Here is a 17,662-nt window from a genome sequence, read left to right as displayed (position 1 = left end):
GAAATCGAACGAAAAAACATGTATATACAGCGCAAGTAAATAAGGTCGAAATATAAGTCTAATAAGAAAGAACCGAGCTTTTTTAAAAATTTCTGCAAAGTCTGAATAGCCGGTGACTCTTATCGCGTCCACAGTTTTGATAATCAAACCTAATTTTTGTTAGTATATTTTACATTAAATTTCTCTGCTACAAGCACTGTCTGCGACCTAATATTCCTACGATAATTCTTCTTAACAAATCTTTCATTATCCTCAAGTATTTGTACAATCGTGGCGATTCGTGAACGCTGGTTTAAAAAGCAGATTCGAGACAAATTTGGCGTCTAATTAGCAGTGGTTTCAGGATCGTCGATGGTTGGAGGATAAAAATTCAAAGGGTGGCAGGAAGATGGCGAAAACGACGCCGTTTGGAAGGGCTCGGCTCGCCCTTTCAACGCGATGTCGTATCAATTTCCCCCTCCTCCCTCGGGCCTTTTTGCCAGCCACTAGAATTACACGCGCTATTATCGCAAAAAAGCACGGCGAAGATAAGAAGCGGGATTCGCGGCGCGAGCAATCCACCGGTCGCGGAAAGCGAGAGATGAAGACATTATCGTGATCGTTGGCCGCGTGTTTAAGCGTCGCAAGAACGCAAAGAAGACGCGGCCAGAGAGCAAAGGAGACCGTTCCACGGTGAAAAAGAGAGAGGATGCACCTGTCCACCGGTTCACTAACGAGGAACATGACCCGTGCACGTAGAATCGATGCGAGTCAGTTTTCTTGAAAAATATGTCTCGTGTTCTAACTCTCTCGCGAAAAATCCCACAGGAAAAACCTATCGCCGGTCTGCATACGTATGAATAAATGCACGAATAATTGGCAGTTAACCGCGGTGACAATTTTTAGAATTCCTGCTTGCCACTGTTCAATGGTACGCTTTGCTTTGTTACGATTTTTGCGCTGGCTAATTAGTCGCACCGGTCCACTGTATTTCTATTCAGACATAGAAGAGAAGTTGAATTTAGGTGATTTCGAGTTGTAATCGAAAGATTGAAAGTTCCTTAGCAGATACTATCGCACCTTTGCAATATCCTGAAATTTATTCTTTAACGAGCTAATAGATTTAACGTAGGAAAGCTCTTCGTATAGAAAATCCACGGAATTTTAATCGAGCAAATTGATCGATTTCGATCTCCGTACACGTGGCAGAGATTGTATTTGCTCGCGTGTCGACGAATAATTTCTATAAAATTCATTGAAATTATTTCAGTTCGATGAAAATTTCAGCGAATTTCAGTTCGAACGCCTGCAGGAAATCCACCTACTCGTCTTAATCCTTTAAATCCGTCGAATTTCCAAATACCGAAAAAAACCTACTTCTTGGCGTGCCAATAGATCCGGCAAAAAGAGATTTCAATTGCTCCGCGAATTTTTGCATGGCGCTCGTTGCAATTACACTGTTGCGCACCGAGGATTATGTCCGCGAGATTCGCTTCCCCCGGAGAAACTTTTTCCTCTCGGTGTTGGCCGTTTCGCGGCGGCTTCTCCACACAGCCGGAGAATCATTCTAGGCCAAAGGAGATAATGCAATAATAAGTATAAGTTAGGTAGAAAAGGGGGTTGCCCCGCGGTCGGGGAACGAGTGCTCCTCGCAATCTTCGGTGCCGGCTGATTATTATGTCGTTCCGGACGGGCCCCGAGCATTTTCACGAGCACTCTCTCAATGGCTTCGTTGCGTTTTCTCGCGGAGTCACTCGTTCATGCTCTTCTTGTTGCTCTCGGGGGTTGCTGGTTTTTGAGTCCAGCTATCGGTTCAGCGAGAATCGGGCGGGGAATTTTTAAGAATTTTAAAGAACCTCGTCAAAGAACGCGTACATTTTTAGCTAGCCGCGAGTTGCCGGACAGTGGCTAGTCTCGAACAGGATATTTTAATAAATATATCAACATTATACACTAGCATATTAGTTCATATTCTGTATCAAAATACATAAAACACGTAAAATAATAGTATTTGGATACGGAAGATTTATTAGGAAATTTTTGACACGGTAAATACGTTTGGGCGCCACGATTAATTGCGGGAATATCGTAGAATACGTAAACGATCGTCTTCTTTTCTTTTTTTTTTCTATTGCAATCGTGCCATACTAGGCTAAGGTCAAGCGAAGAAATGGATGGGAGAAAAGCGAGAAGGCGAACGATGGCGGTGAAATTGATGGGAACGTCTTATTCTGAGGGCCCTCGACCCATTCCCTTCCACACTTTTGTCTCCACTCTCGTCTTAGCTGACTATGACAAATAATTGCCGAAGCTTAACATAAGCCAGAGGCGGTATACTTAGCTAATAGCAAAAAACAGGGAGAAAATAGCAGGAAGTTTTACGAATGCCCGTTCCAACTCCTCTTTCCATTCTGCGTGGTACGCGATCGGAACAGAATTCTCTGCAATCGAATCCTTCTGTATCCTTCGGCAAGTCCCGCTGTTCTCTTCTTGTTTCTAATACAAAGTATCTTGCAGGAAAGCCGCGATTATATTTCTCCAAGAGATCGCGTTCGCGTGGAAACTTTCGCGAAATTCCGACATGTGAAATTCCGGTCATCGCGCAACTGCAATATCGTATTTTCGTCAGTATGTATACATATAGGATGAAATTTGTAGGATTCGAGAGATCTCGAAGAGGAAGAGAATTATTCGAGAACGAGTTTCCAGTGTTCTGACGACGAAACGAGTTATTTCACGACGAGCGCGCAGTCTGATGCTAAACGCTGCATCGACATGGCATGCGTGACACCCTTCGTCCCATCATTTTCGTCGTCACCAGTCGTCCTTAATGTGAATTTAAGAAGCCTCACAAACGACCGTCGATCGTGGATTTCCATGACTCGTTTTAAATTATTCCTCGTCTTGGTACGTCTATCCCTCGTTACCGGATTCCTTCTCTTCTGTTTTACTCCTCAGTCATTTCTCACTCTGTTTTCCAATCTTTTCTTAATTACGTGTCGTATCATTTTTCGAACAATTTTGAACCTTAGTGGAAATTGTTTCTCGAATTGCAGAAATTTATTGAAATATCGCGATAATTCTGACCAATTATTTACTCGCGTCAATTTTCTTTTAAAACTCGAAAGCACAGTATCAATGTCTTTAATCGGATTCTTGGAAAGCAGCGGATTTTAGAAACGACCTCCTATCCGATCGATCAAATTTTTCATTTTCAGTTAATTCACTCATTGAAATCACAAATTCGATTGATTACTTTACTTTCGTATCTTGTACAATCCGATCACGTCACTATCTCCCGTTTCTTTTTTTCAAATGTCAGTTCCTAACCAGCTATGTCTCTTCAACATTTCCTACTGACTTTATTTTATTCCTTCAACCTCTCCCAGCTTCCAGCAGCCAACTAATTAAGTAAATAAAATTAAGTAAATTAGATGGTAAAATCTATATTGTCAAACTATTCGTTAAACACGTATTAAACGATATTTGGATATTTGGATAAATCGATATTTGGAATAGAAATGGACAAATATTGATAGACTGCGAATATTTCTTTCATCTATCAAATATTATAGTGAATGTTCTACGTAATATATTGTTGCATGTTACGTGTATTTCTACAGCCAAGAAATATCTCAGAAACGCATAAAAATTCCTATTCTACTTACGAAAGTTATTGTATTACGGTTCAAGTGTTCGATACAATGGCAATGTCTAGTTTGCTCAGAACGCGCGAGTCGAGAATGGAAGCCACGGGACCGAATGAAATGCGCTTCGCGGTCGACTGACTTTTCCGAAATGTTTTTCCAGCAAGCAGGAAACGACCAGGACCGACTACGTTCTTTTCTACGATCATTCTTTTGTCCTCGACCGCGGAATCCTTTCTCGCGATACCCGCCTACAGTGTCGGGGAAAAAAGCTCGATCGTGGACGGTTTTGTCGGCGATTCTCGAACGAGACAAGCAGCAAAACGATCGTTCCACATGATCTTTCAAGGATTTTCTAATCGAAGAATTAAGCGCGTCGCGGCATCCAAGAGAAACTCCTTCGTTTTTGATTTTCGATTCGTTCGACGGTATTATTAGAATTTTCTTCTCGTCTGGTTCTCGTACAAGAAATCCATCTTCCATCTATTGTCTCCTGTTATCCTTTAACCGAACCATTTCATTCGTCAGTTTATCCAAGATCCTGCAGATGAAATTCAACGTATTCCACTGTGGCTTGCGTTTAACTCAGATATGCTGAAATAAAACTCGCGATCGTTTGAAAAATAATGTTATTTTTCCTTTACTCTTTCGCTGCTCTTATTTTACCAAACTTTTTATTTTACCAAAAAATGTTTGGCGTAAGATTAACGCGAGATAAGAATTTTTGCATATTTTCCTCTGAACAACTCGACAACAATTTTTAACGTTACGAAAAGATAGAATTCCGACGAGATTGCGTGGAAAATAATTGAAAGAATGCTGCAGGAATATTCGTTTGAATTAGATGGTGCCAAGCGAGCAGCAAAAAATCGCCAAGTACGATCAGATAAATGTTCGGTTATCCTCTCGTAACAGGCATATCTGGGTTGATCGTGAAAAACCTTCGGCGAACACGTCACCCGTTTGAAGATTGTCGTTCGTGTTCCATCTTATTGCAGTTGAAATAATAACGAATTTTGTTCCAGGAACGGAATTGGTACCGAGCTGATCTGCGTCATCAAGGGTCAGAGGATAGGCAATTGCATTATGGCGGGACGTTTAATGACGATAGTCGATTTAACATAAAATATTTTTGTACGCGAGTTATCATATACTATACATATATTAATCTGTATAATAACGTATACAGAGGTGTGTTAAACGAGATATATCACGCTGAGAAGAGAAGAGAAGCTGTCGTGGCTGTACAACCTGACGAATATCGAGTTTTTATTGTTATTAACATTATTTTACGCACAGACAAGGGTAAATCAGTAAAAGATAAGAGACTATGGAGGGATGAGTGGCGACTAAGAAACCCAAAGAGAGAAAGATTAGATGTCGAGTCTTGTAATTATTATTGGTGAATATATCGATGGCTGCGTATTCTAACGTGCTACGGAATCGAGGGATGTTAGAATGTGTGTGAAGAGGAACGAGAAGAAGAAAAAGTGTCCGCGAAGGGATGATTACGTTATAATGACCGATAAAATTGATATTTCTAGGAATAATCATTTTTCTACCGTCGAATAGCGATTAAGAAGATTATTAGAGATTAAAATTTATCCCGTGTTTTACGTAAGTTAGCTTAGCTTGTAGATTTATGTGTTTTATGTCGAGCCTGCTTCTTCGTGAAGGGTTTGCTTCGTTCGAATAGAGAAAACTGTGTCAGTGTGACCTAATATTTAGCTGCTCCGTTACTTCCCAGTGTTTTTTTTCTCCCCCTTTTTTCTTTTCTTGTTTTTCTTGAAGTAGCAAACATTTGCAAAACACAGCAGAGGATAATGTTTCGCTACTTCTTGCAAAGTAGCTTTTTAAATTTTGTCGTACTTTCCATGTAACGTCGAGACCATGGATATGTATGAATTATTAATAGCTGTAATTTTCCCTTCAATTATATTATTAATTTATTGGGACGAATTTGGCAATCTACTGTATAGGAAATTCCATGATCGCCGGAACATAAGAAATCATGTAAATACTCCGGTTACGAATTGCAAATCATTTACGGTCTCGCCATTTCGCGAGAATCCTAACAAATTTCAAGAAACGTACAAGGAATAGTCAACTTTGATCAATCTCTTAAATTCACCGCTTACAGCAAAACAACCGAAGAAAGTAATAGCGCGAATTTCTTATACATGTGTGTAATATAATTAGATCTGAAATGATTTTAGATTATAAATAATCGAATCAGTGGATCTGATTTTTAATGTTTATTTTTCAATGTAAAATATATGAGAAGATAGGATAGAGATCGGTCGCTTCCACGAATCATCCCTTCCATCGCATTCAGAGACGAACTTGCATTTCCACTATGTTTGAAACGGAAACTGATAGAGATACTGTCGTGGCACTTCTTTTTTTTTAAGACAGAGTGACCTTTAGTTGAGTTTTGGATATCGGCAACACGTACAATTTTAAGTTTACGTTATAACATCAGAGGAGAGAAATGTGCGTGCACGGAATGCGAGGATTGCGAACGTTTTGGGTGTCGATCATTTTTACGATAGTGTATCACGGCGCCCGTGGAGCTTTCTCTCTCTTTTTTTGTGCACTTTAATTAACGCAAATACAACTGTCTTTAGCGAAACTTTCTTCCGTTCTCCGGCTCTCGATGTATCATTATCCGCAAATTGTGTATATGGCTGTATCGTTGCATAGAAAATGGTTATAGGTGCGTTGAAGAGGATCCTAGAGATCATAGGAATAATTTACTGTTCGTCGTAGAAGCTGAGAATAAAGTGGCACAGTAGTACTGATCATATATACATCGGTGTCTTTGAACGATTTATTTCTGCCAGTCACCCCTTCCATTTTCACTTATATGTATTCTTCTTCTTTCCATCTTCAACCCTCTATAATCGTGAGCTTTTGTTTCATTTTGAGAATGAATTGTGTTTTCCCGTTTCGATTTGAATAGTACCGATATTTGCAACAAGTACGATGGATGGTGGATCTTCGTGTAAATTCACATTTTCGAGAATATAATTTAAAATATAAAATCTCGGTAGAAACTAGGCGCCATAATTTGCATATTTTATATACTTTTTTGTATTATCAGTTTACACTTTCAAATTCCGTATAAAAATCCGCAGTATAGCAATAGGGAAACTGCGTACAATTAGTCTCATCATATACAGTGTTTTTCGTGTTCGAAGTCAAATGGTATTATAGAGGGTTAAATGTTACATTTTTTAGCATGCATTCTGAGCTCTCTGCCAGATAACATGATTAGATTTTACTTGACCCATTGTCCTACTATTTTCTTAACGATCTTAAGTTCCATTATACTTGCTGTGGATGAAGAATTCGTTTATTATTTTTATGTATCCGAGGATTATGTTATTCAATATGCTTTGTATTGTAATTATTTTCTCTAATTTCTGTGCTTCTCGTTTTAATGTATTCATTATTTCATTGCCGTTTGAATATGATATTAGCCGTTTAATGTGCGATTGATATTTCTTAATGCAAGAACCATACTTTTCTGTTAAAAGTGAAAAAGTGTATAGTTCGGTGTGGTGTCTATTCCAAAAATGATTAAATGGCTGAAAAGGTAAGCAACGTTTTTTTACAAGCAACGAGATAAATTTTAGAACACGATGCTATTTGCTTGGAAAATCAGAATCTGTCTTTGTAGAATTGGTAGAATAAATCTTTGTAAACTTTTTAATTAAACAATTTTCGTACCATTTCATCGATGCAGTTTTATTAGATTTTTATTTTTTTTAACGGACAAGAAGTCAGAGAGAATTTTTAAGGGATCAAGTGAAACTATCGGGATTGTTTATAAAACACAGGTGTTTAACAAATAGCCGCAGAGGAATGTGGTGCGTTCCGTCAAGATTAAGACTCGCATGCGGGTCCTACGTAATACGAATTAGGCAAAAAGCTTGATCACCGTGACATTTGTAAGGATTAGAAAGAAAATAAGGAAAAAAAGGGAGCTTAGCGGCCGGGAAATCTGGTCCACCCTAAAATAATCCGTCGCGACTTTTCTCCTCTCGAATTTCGTCTCGTTGTTGCCTTTTCTGAAAATTCTCCTCTAAACATTGCCCTATTTATTTTCAAGAATATCTTTCTACCTTGTCCAAAATATCCAATTCTATCATTCGTAAATATTCGCGAATTCAGCAGAAAAGTAATACAACTAACAAAATGTCTCTCTCGATCGAATGAACTTGGAATTTCTGATACGTTCTACTTGCGATACTTATAAAATATTTCTATTTTTAGCAGATGAGTCGTGAAATATTTTGCATCAGATCAATTAGAGTTGCAAAGATTCGAAAGTTCATGTTTTTGAATTGAAAATCGACGAAAGTCACGAATATTTTAATCTTTCATGGTTCCACGTTGAGTTCTACACGACTTAATTCTACGCTACTTAATTCTATTGTTTTCAATGAATCCAGTAGACACACGTTATCGCATATGATAATTCACAACGTAAAAATGATTTATTTCCTATACAAGCTCCCTTTACAGTTTGTTACACGAGCTAAATAAGTTTCTCATTTTTGGTCATCGTGTGGTTTTTTTAAAAGAAACGCACTTGAACCAGTTTGCCATTGAATACTTCAATTATGTTGGAAAAAGAAACACGATGATTAAAAGACTCGTACGATCGAAACAAGATTCGGGTCCCGAAATTGGTAGCTGTTAATTAATTAACGCGTCCCGCGACGGAACGACGCGAATTTTGCCGACGATTTACAAGGAAGTTTAATTACCCGGTGGTAAGTTTAATGTAGTTAGGCCTATTGAACCGTCGGCAAGATTGTTTTACAAAGTAAATGAGGCAATGATGACTCGTGGCTTCGGGACCACCTAGAAACCAGCCGAGGTCCTTCCAGCCTCGCCTTTAAACTCCTTCAGAATTAATTAACGCGCGAGCACATACGACGCTCCGTTCCTTCTACTTCGATGCTAGTTCGAGGTCAGGAAATTGGAACGGGGCCTGTCAAAATGTCCAAGAAACATTTTAAACGAAACTCTCGAATTCTCTTACGTTCGTTATTGTTGCAGGAACGTTTATACGTCGAGCGAAAGTTCGTAGTTTCTTGAGACACGTTTACGAACGATTTTTACCTTTGTACGTTTTTACGCTGCATTACATGTCATGGAAATGTAAATTTGCGTAAAAGTGACCAGCAACGATGGAAGGAAGGCTGAAGAACGATAGGAAAGGAAGGAAGGGAAGGAGGAAACGATTGCAAGAGAGATGAACAGGAAAGAAATTGTGGAAGGAAGGAAAAGAAGGGTAGAACTTTGTCTGCACTTACTTTTGCTCTTGCTGATTACAGGATAAAATCTTTACACCCTACTTTATCCTAATTTTGAAGCTTTGCTAGAAGAACATAGAAGATTATGCTACTCATCCTGGCCACGTACCAAGACGCAAATTCACACGTTTATGAAGCTACTGTACAGCTAATTGTTTCGATTAAAAAGATTCATTCGAATATTACAAAGATACGCTATATATGTATATTATAAATATGCACCTGGAATATCTGGAGTGTATTTTTGCGTAACATTTTCTATGCATTTTTGCATCTTCGTAGCTGTCATAAATAAATGAACATCCGTTCGTCCATCGATGACAGAGACACGAGGTCCTAAAAATTGGTCGTCGATCATCGATCCAGACCGATCCTGGATCCCCGGACTCGTCGCTCGTCGACCAAAGGGAAGATTCAGACGGCCGACAAAAACTTTCTTCGCCTGAGTTCTACTCTTAGGAAAGAAAACAGAAACCCCTGGCGGAGAAAGGAGTTGCGAGGGTAAAAACGGTGGAAGATGGCGGAGAGTGGAAGTGGAAAGGAAACGGAGCAAGGGGTGGTTACCAAAGAAGTGTTGACCGTTTGCTCGACCTTGGCGAACTTGGTCGTGGTGCTGGTAACCAGGGTCACTCGTGGCCATCCACCGAGGGAAAGCCGACGTAACGTTTTCACGTAACCAAGACTTTCCACGAGGATCTTCCTGGAAATTCCTAGACGTCGTTAGACGATCTTCCGATAAGATTCACCGCTGGGACAAAACTATCTCGGCGCGGTAGACAATGGGGGAGAAACTGGCGAGTCAAACGCAAAGCTAAGATGACAAATGAAAGGAGATCTCGCGTCTCGTGGGTGGCGCTGGAGAACTGTTTCATTTGTAACATGGTTATATCTTGCACCTCTCTGTTTCTCCCATTGGTTTCCATCTTCGCGTCTTTAGTTCTATCTCGCTAGACGTTCTCGTTCCAGTGGAAAGAATTTTCACCTACGTATCGTGTGTCGTACTTTCTCGACAAAAATTGTACGCACTAACGTGGCATATTTAGTTTGTCTTTTGACCTACAAACTGGCGGAATAATTAGCAAAGAAGAAGAAATAAATTTGGAGAATTTGGTGCGCAGCGTAAATCAAAATATCGTGGATCTCGCAGCAAATCTCTTACGAAAGTTGCGAACTTTTTTTACCTTCTCCACGGAGAACGATGAACTGTCAATCTTGACAGCGGGTAGCAACGATACGAGCTTTAACCGATCATCTGGAATAATGTTTATCTTAGAGCGGAGTACGCGATGAAATTTAGTTTATTTAATATTAACGAGCAAAGTGTGGAATTGCTGCATGTCCCGTGAAATCCAAGAACTGAAAAACGGAGGTGGAATTTTTGTTGGAAGAGCGATAGTTGGGGTTCGAGAATGCAATTTGTTCCAAATTCCAGAAGCGACACAGCGATGATTGGAGCACGGGTAAAAAGAAAACGGCTGGGCAACGAAGGTAGAATAATCGAGTTTGCTCTCCGTGGCTGGACGAACATTCCGAAGTAGTTGGTCGTAAACGGTGCTGACTTCGACCTGGCAGGAACATGTTAATTAGCGGTAATTAAAGCGTGCTCGTCGACCACTATCCGCCGTGCATCGGCCGCTCTCGCCGTTTCCTGCTCGTCGACGTGGTTTATCTGTTACCTGGAATCCCCTTTCGTTCCCTCGATAGACACGCTCCCGTAGGACACGCGGGCATAATTGATTTCGCCTTTTCGCGGCTCGTTCGTCCAACGTTCCTACGCGATAATTAACGAGCCGATATACGTCACGTATATTCCTATCGAAAGTTGTACGAGGAAAAGACGATAAGTTGGCGCGTCGTTTTTAAAATCGTCGCGTTTAAAGGCTGTTTTTCGACAACGACGAATTTAACCGAAAGATACGCGTTTACGTACTTCCTCCTCGCTATAGGATCCTCGATAGTCAACTTAATCAGCTCGAAACTGTCTCGTAGAATTCTACTACCAAGAAGAGAGAAATTTCTCGGTAGAAGTTTTAGAAAATACCTCGTACATCGGAATTATCCACGACGAATTAGACAAAAAGACGAGAGGACGACGTTGGTCGCGACGAAGTTTCTTTAAAGAAAGAGCAAAAAGGGTGAGGAGGACAGAAGAACGAGACAGCGTCGTTAACCGAAGGGTAACAATTCCAGCCGCGAAGGAACAATAAGAAATCATACAAGCCGTCCCGTCGCGGCCACGGCCGGTGTATATAACATCGGCAGCCCTACGGCTGCCATATTTCTTCCATTCCACGAATCCCGGAGACGTTGATAACCGATCGATTAATTCGAGCGGGGCCTCCACGTCCATCGCCTCGGTCTCTCGCATCGAGCCACGGGATCTCTCTGTGATCGCCCCTTCTTTTTCCTTTTTTTTTTTCTCCACCGCGTGTTCGGGGCCTCCTCCTTAAGTCAGATCGCAGCAAGATGGCCGCGGGCCCCGGTAAATAAGCGACTGTCATCTGACGCCCGCAAAAACCGGATACACCGCGCCAGACTGGTCTCCGTTCTTCCTCTTCTCTTTCTCCTTCTCTCTTTCTCTTTTCACCTCTCTTCCTTCCTCGCTCCCCTTGCTTTTATTCCCTTTCGTTTCGTTCATTCCCCTCCCCCTTGTCCCTTCTGCTCCTCCCTCTCCTCCTCGCCAACCCTCCCTTTCGCCCGACAACTTTCTTTTCTTCCTCTTCTTTCCTATCTCTTCTTCATTTTGTCGTCTCCCCTTGCCTTTTGCCTTTTTCCACTTCTCCTCTTCTTCTCCTCTGCTCTCTTGCTTCACCCTGCCCTCCCCTCTGCCATCCCCTCGTCGTCGTCCCGTCGCGATGCACGGCGAGAGGATTAATTACAAAAAATCCGCGGCGACGCGAATTGGAAACGTCGTTCCACGAAGTAGCAGGCAGCAAGAGGGAGGATGCTACCGGAGCCGAACTTTTTGGCCACTGCGTGGAGAGATGGCCCAATAAGCGATCGATGGGGGACCAGGGGTGCCGACAGCTGTTCTACGGCAACTTTCGCTCACCCGGACCCCACCGTTTCACCCTTCATTGAAATTGAAATCGGAGAAATAGGAACAGGATCATAGGAATGCAAACGATTTGACCAGATTCTAACGAATTTAATGATCGCCTTGCATTTAAGAAAAGATAAGTTTCGCCGGTTTCCGTGTTTTATCTTCTTTGCTTGGCAATGCCACTTGTACTCCCTTGAGAACGTATCGTCTCGTTTTTTTAGAAGAAGTTTGCATTTTTATTTTATTGGTACGATCTTTGGCAGCGAATTTTACCAGCCTTAGAACTTGAGCACTTTTAATTGCTGTTGAGGTTATTCGATATGTGTAAACAGAGAAAACTCGTGGATAAATTGTAAGGTAGAAAATATATTTCAATAGAAGTGTAATTATAAGAATACAATTTGAGATGGTCCAGATCCGCACGCTAGCTGTGTTACCCAATAACTGGAAACCCCGAAGCCAACGTCGCCTGTCTACTGTTTATGGCCTGTCTTCGTCGCAGTCTTTTGTCTACACGCTGACGATGGCTTCGGTGCTTGAGAAAACTAAAAAAGACCAGATGTAGAGTTTTCTTAGAAGTGGTGACCACTTCAACAATTGCAAAGATTTTTGCTAATAGCGAAAATACAATACGGTTAATTTAGGACGATCTTCGAATGTACATTTTTTATCCAAACTTTGAATTAATTTCGCAGGAAGATTTTCGAGCAACGACGTCGATGGATAAGGGAGAGAAATTTTAATGGCAAAGATCTTTGTATTTTATACGACGAACGATCGATAGACCTTGACAGACGATGCGGAAACGATCGATACGAAGGTTTCCATGTTTTCTACGATATTTTCGGGGGTGGTGTTCGTTTGTTAATCCTGCGCGAGGAATTTTCAACGAACGACGCTGGATACGGGGAAGTTTTTTAACGGGAACACAGGATGATAGAATCTTTTATTTTTCGGCAATTCCGAGACAAATGGTCGGTTGCCTTGACGGGCCATTATAATGACATTAGCAAAGTTTCTACGGGGCGCTCGACGGAAGGAGCTAGCAGTCGATTTCGCTCCGACTTCATTCCTTTTTTCCTTGATACTTCCTCCTCTGTATCGGGCCATTTCGCAAACCGAAAATCGAAACGGAAACAACGACTACAGTGCGCAGTCTCTTTGAGGGCTGCTACAATTAAAAACGCTAGTTAACCCTTTATGTGTCGATAGTAAACCAACATACTGCTGTTTAATAAATTTTCAGATATTTTGATCGATATTAGTAGTGACGATATTTGAATTCGACCAAAGCGTAGAATTTGTTCGATTCCGTTCAAAGCGTAGAATTTGATAGCGATTTTATTATTAGAAATGGCGCTTACTATACTTTTACGGAATCGCTAAATTATAAATTCGAATGATGTATCTCTCAAATAACGTGGCAGTCATTTTATTATTCGTTAGGTTGCAACATACGAAACGTCCCATTTTGTCCTATCGATTTTTTGAAACTTTGTTTTATCCACAAATATCTTCTCGTATAAATCATTCTATAAATCGTAGCAAGCACGAGAATGTTCTCTCCTGCTTAAAGCTATAATGCTTTTATTCCATCAATTTGCATATTAATATATTATATTATATAAATAATACTACGCATAAATATACGTATTTTTGCCACAGCTGGTTCTACATTACGACACTTGACGCGCTTCTTTCGCGTGAAAACATTCAGCCAGTTCAAAAGACAGTTCAACGTTCGTGTGCCTTAATTTGCATCGCATATTCGGCTGGCCGTAAAGCGCTCACGCGTGTACCGTAGAAACGTGAACCAACAGCGAAAACGATAACGCTATCGTTCATCAGCTAACGTTGAAACGTTATCAACTAAGATTGAAACATCACCCACAATCTCAGCCTCGATCAGTAGTCAAGTGCTCGATATGCAATGACCCGATGATAAACTCTGAATGGCGAATTTGGTGTGGATGATCGACCGATTAGACGAGCTTCGAGGGGGTAGAAAGGTGGAAGGATACAGAAAGAGGATCTAGTTGGTGGGGAGAGACGGTCTCCGTGGGTTTTTCGTGGCGGCGGCCGGGTCTTGACAGTGGAATTGGGAGGAATTAAAAACGAAGTGAAATAAAGCAAAAGGCAGAGCGACGAGGAGACGCGCTTTGCCGGGTGCTTTGTGATGTTCCCAGAGGCCGCTCCCTCCCACTTATTTCACCCTTCTTCCCCTCTAACCCTGCCTCTTGCATCGTCTCTTTCTGTCCCTCGGTGTCTTTCCATCGTTGTCCTTGTTCAATGTTCGGGCCCACCTTCGCTCCTGCTCCGTGCACGTTCATGCAGCGAGGAACTAATTTGAGTGGAGTGCTAGCAGTCCGTCTCTGCGGGCAAAAACTAATCACCCCCTTCCGCCCCACGTTCCCCTTTAACGTCAATTACCATTTCTAATTCGTCTATCGTGAATTAATACGCCGATTGCGCGCGTGAACACCGGCGTGGCTGGTCCACGGCTACCCTTCTGCTCGAACTCTGATTTTCCATGTTTTTTTTATCGACGCCTGAACGTCCGAGTTTGTATGAAATTACCTCGGTTATCGCGGAAGCAAATCGTAGATCGCGTTAATTAAGTTCGATATCGGAAGATAGGCAGATACCGATACGTTTCTTTGGACGAATTAGAATTTTTACGGTCATCGTGGATGTGCTGACTCGGGGCTATGATTTTCCCCGACTCCTGAACTTTCCATCGACTCGCGCCTACATGCGAGTGTTTCTGTAATGACTTTCATATTGCAGAGAATATACTCGTATAATTATGTCATGTCGTTGTAGTGGTATTTTTTCACATAAATTAAAACAAATTGTCCGATACGAGTTTTACGATGGAAAAGCTAGACCGAGTCGGTATACGAAGAGTTTTAGGAGAAAAAGAAAAGTGGTGGTAGTCGAAAGTCTTAAAAAATGTTGCAGTCGAAATCCGATAGAATTCTGTGAGAAACGAAGCAACTTAGTTTACGAAGGAAAAAGTAAAAGAATTACGTGGATTATAATGGATGTATTTTAATGAAAGCGTGATTGGCTCAACGATTACCAGCGCGAATAAATCAATCTAATGGTAATCGACCACGTTGATAGGGGTCTGTCGACATTATGCAGGGTTTTAACGAATAATGCGAGCGTCAGACGGTGTGACACATCGGAGCAACGGTGTTTCGATCGAGAAATTGCTGGAGAGGTGAGGGGAGAGTCTCGAGAGAGGGCCAGTATTAACGATAATTAGACAATTAATTCCTCGTCCCAGGCCAATGGAGGAGATCGCTCGACTGGCCGACCGAGACGGAGCCGACTATAAATTCACCAATTATCGCTCTAACGCGTAATTGGGCCGATCTTCCGCTTGAAACTTTGTGGGAAAGCAGTCGACCGCGACATTGGCGCCAATTTACTGATTGCATTAATAGGCTAATTGACGTTTGCCGTGGAAGATCATTGCTTGACGATCGATCTGGAGAGTCTTCTATGTTATAAACAATACGACATTCTTCGAAGTTTGAATTTGGTAAGTTAGTATCGTCGTTTAAATTTTGACCAGTGGTCGATTATCGACGATAAAAAACAGGAGAAGCTTGACATAAATTACGCGCGTTAGATGTTAAGAATATTTGTTACGAAGATCTTAAGAGCTTGTTATTAGCCTTCCTAATTAATCGTGCGTTTCTTATACGAGCTTCAAAATTATTAGTCGCCTGTTTCGTATTTCTTGGACAAGTAACAAACGTTTTCTACGACGTTTTAGTAAAAACATGTGCAAATATTCGCTTCTGAAAGTCGTTAAGTAGACGCGTGTTAAAAATCGAAGCGGTTTTGACCTTATTATTCGATGATATCGAGAAACGATGGAGGATAAGTGAAAATCGTTTGTACATCAAATTCTAATCACTTCAAAAAATGAACTCACTTGTTCCTTATATATTTGTTTGTTCATTCTTGTTAAATATTGTTCTTACATCTTAAATACGAAGAATGTGAGGGAAGACACGTACAATTTTAATTTCCCATTAAAAAAATTTTTTCTTCAAAAAACAATGAAACAAGTGGTTCAAACCATCTTGTAATTTTGATTGTTCTCTGTCAACAGAGCATTGTATTATTTTTCCTCCTACAAATTGCTACACCGAATATTCTTTACTGTTTTAATGAAATCCATTCGTAATCGCGACAAAGCCTGGATTTCTCTCCACACTTGTCCCAAGGAAATTTTCAAAGTTACGCAAAAGCTCCGTTCTTTATTCGGTACAATATTTGTGGAAACGGGAGAAAAAGACAACTGATTTCTGCATGGCGCTTACGAAAAAATAGAAAGATATTTACTTAAACGTCACCTTGTGCACCTTAATAAATCTCACCTTAGACAAGGAGATAAATACTTCGATCGAACCAATGAATTGAGAAAATACTATCAAATATTTGACAAACAGATTTTCAGTCGCGCCAGGTCCTCCGATACGAAGTTTCAGGAAAACCGCACGCTATATGCATGTTCCTCGCTTCAAATGCCGCACTGTGGAACGTGCGAACATCGTCTGCGAACGTGGCCCGCGAATTTTCATTTTTGTCTGGAATGCTCATTCAAATGCCGCACTGTGCGATGGCTGCAGAGTTCAGGATATCGGGGACCACCTTCGCTGGAACGCCAAGCCTTTTTCAGCACCATTCCAGGAAGCCTTTTGCTCCCGCCGAAACGATTGTCTCCGAGATGCCGTGGATCTTTAAAGATCCACGAACCTTTCCTAGACGATCGACCGATCAATGCATTCCTTCGTCGATCTCGATGATACCCGAATTCCTCCATCTGATCCTACAATAGTTTCGAGGTCCTTGCTCGTTCGAGCGCAAACTCGATTAATCAAATTGCTTGGAATATTAGCTACTTCTGTTACCTTGTTAACTTGCCGATCGATCGATGGTTATTGTCGTGATCGATGCGATCCATTTGAATAGAAATGCCATTTTTATCGAGTATAGGAAAAGGTGGGTTGATTTAACTTGGATGAAACTAAGAGCAACGTTTGAAAATAGACTACTTGAGCTCTACTTGTTCTATTATCTCGTATTAGCGTCTAATATCTCGCAAGATGTTACTTCTTACTAAGGAAAGCTTCACTATCGATTCTTTCCATCGCTTTTCACGCGATTCGAAAGTAATCTTCGTTTACCAGCGACGCGTCGATTTAACCCTCGGATCAAAGAAGAGGGTAATTTCCTTGTTGCTCCAAGCTGGCTAATTTTCGATTCCCTTTTTAAAAGATTCCACTAATCCGTGGGTAGCGGCGGGGTCGGAATTAACGTCCAGCCTTCCCATTAATATCGCCTTCCTAATGAGTAATTACTTTCCTCGACGAAACAATCGCGAAAAGATGACTAATTACATTGTCCCGCGTAGAAATTAGCCCGACGATCTTCTGCAAGACAAATTTTTCACAATTTCCCCAATGGTTTTACGTCAACGCGTTAACAGTCGCTGACGTGGTAAGTCGAAGGTTATCGCCATAATTTCTGTTACCCCGTTTCTCCGTTAAACATCCACGTCATTTCCCGAATGATTAAATAAATATCGCGTGTGAAATACTCCGATCAAATAGTTAATCTTAGCCTCGCTTTAGCTGAACCGCTGA

At 41.1% G+C, this 17,662-nt stretch overlaps 1 protein-coding gene across 1 annotated transcript in view; it reads left to right on the top strand.

Annotated features, from left to right (window-relative positions):
• Nucleotides 1-6,436, top strand: part of LOC117242985 (ubiquitin carboxyl-terminal hydrolase 48-like) — a 75,400-nt gene extending 68,964 nt beyond the window's left edge. The window contains exon 18 of the mRNA XM_033510067.1: nucleotides 4,652-6,436. Coding sequence (XP_033365958.1) covers nucleotides 4,652-4,674 — 23 coding nt within the window. The 3' untranslated portion in view covers nucleotides 4,675-6,436. The remainder of the gene's footprint in view (nucleotides 1-4,651) is intronic.
• Nucleotides 6,437-17,662: the final 11,226 nt, after the last annotated feature.

The sequence above is a fragment of the Bombus vosnesenskii genome, unplaced genomic scaffold, assembly GCF_011952255.1.
Source record: "Bombus vosnesenskii isolate JDL3184/JDL3185 unplaced genomic scaffold, Bvos_JDL3184-5_v1.1 scf7180000013265, whole genome shotgun sequence".
Lineage (NCBI taxonomy): Eukaryota > Metazoa > Arthropoda > Insecta > Hymenoptera > Apidae > Bombus > Bombus vosnesenskii.
This window is presented reverse-complemented; position numbering and strand designations above follow the sequence as displayed.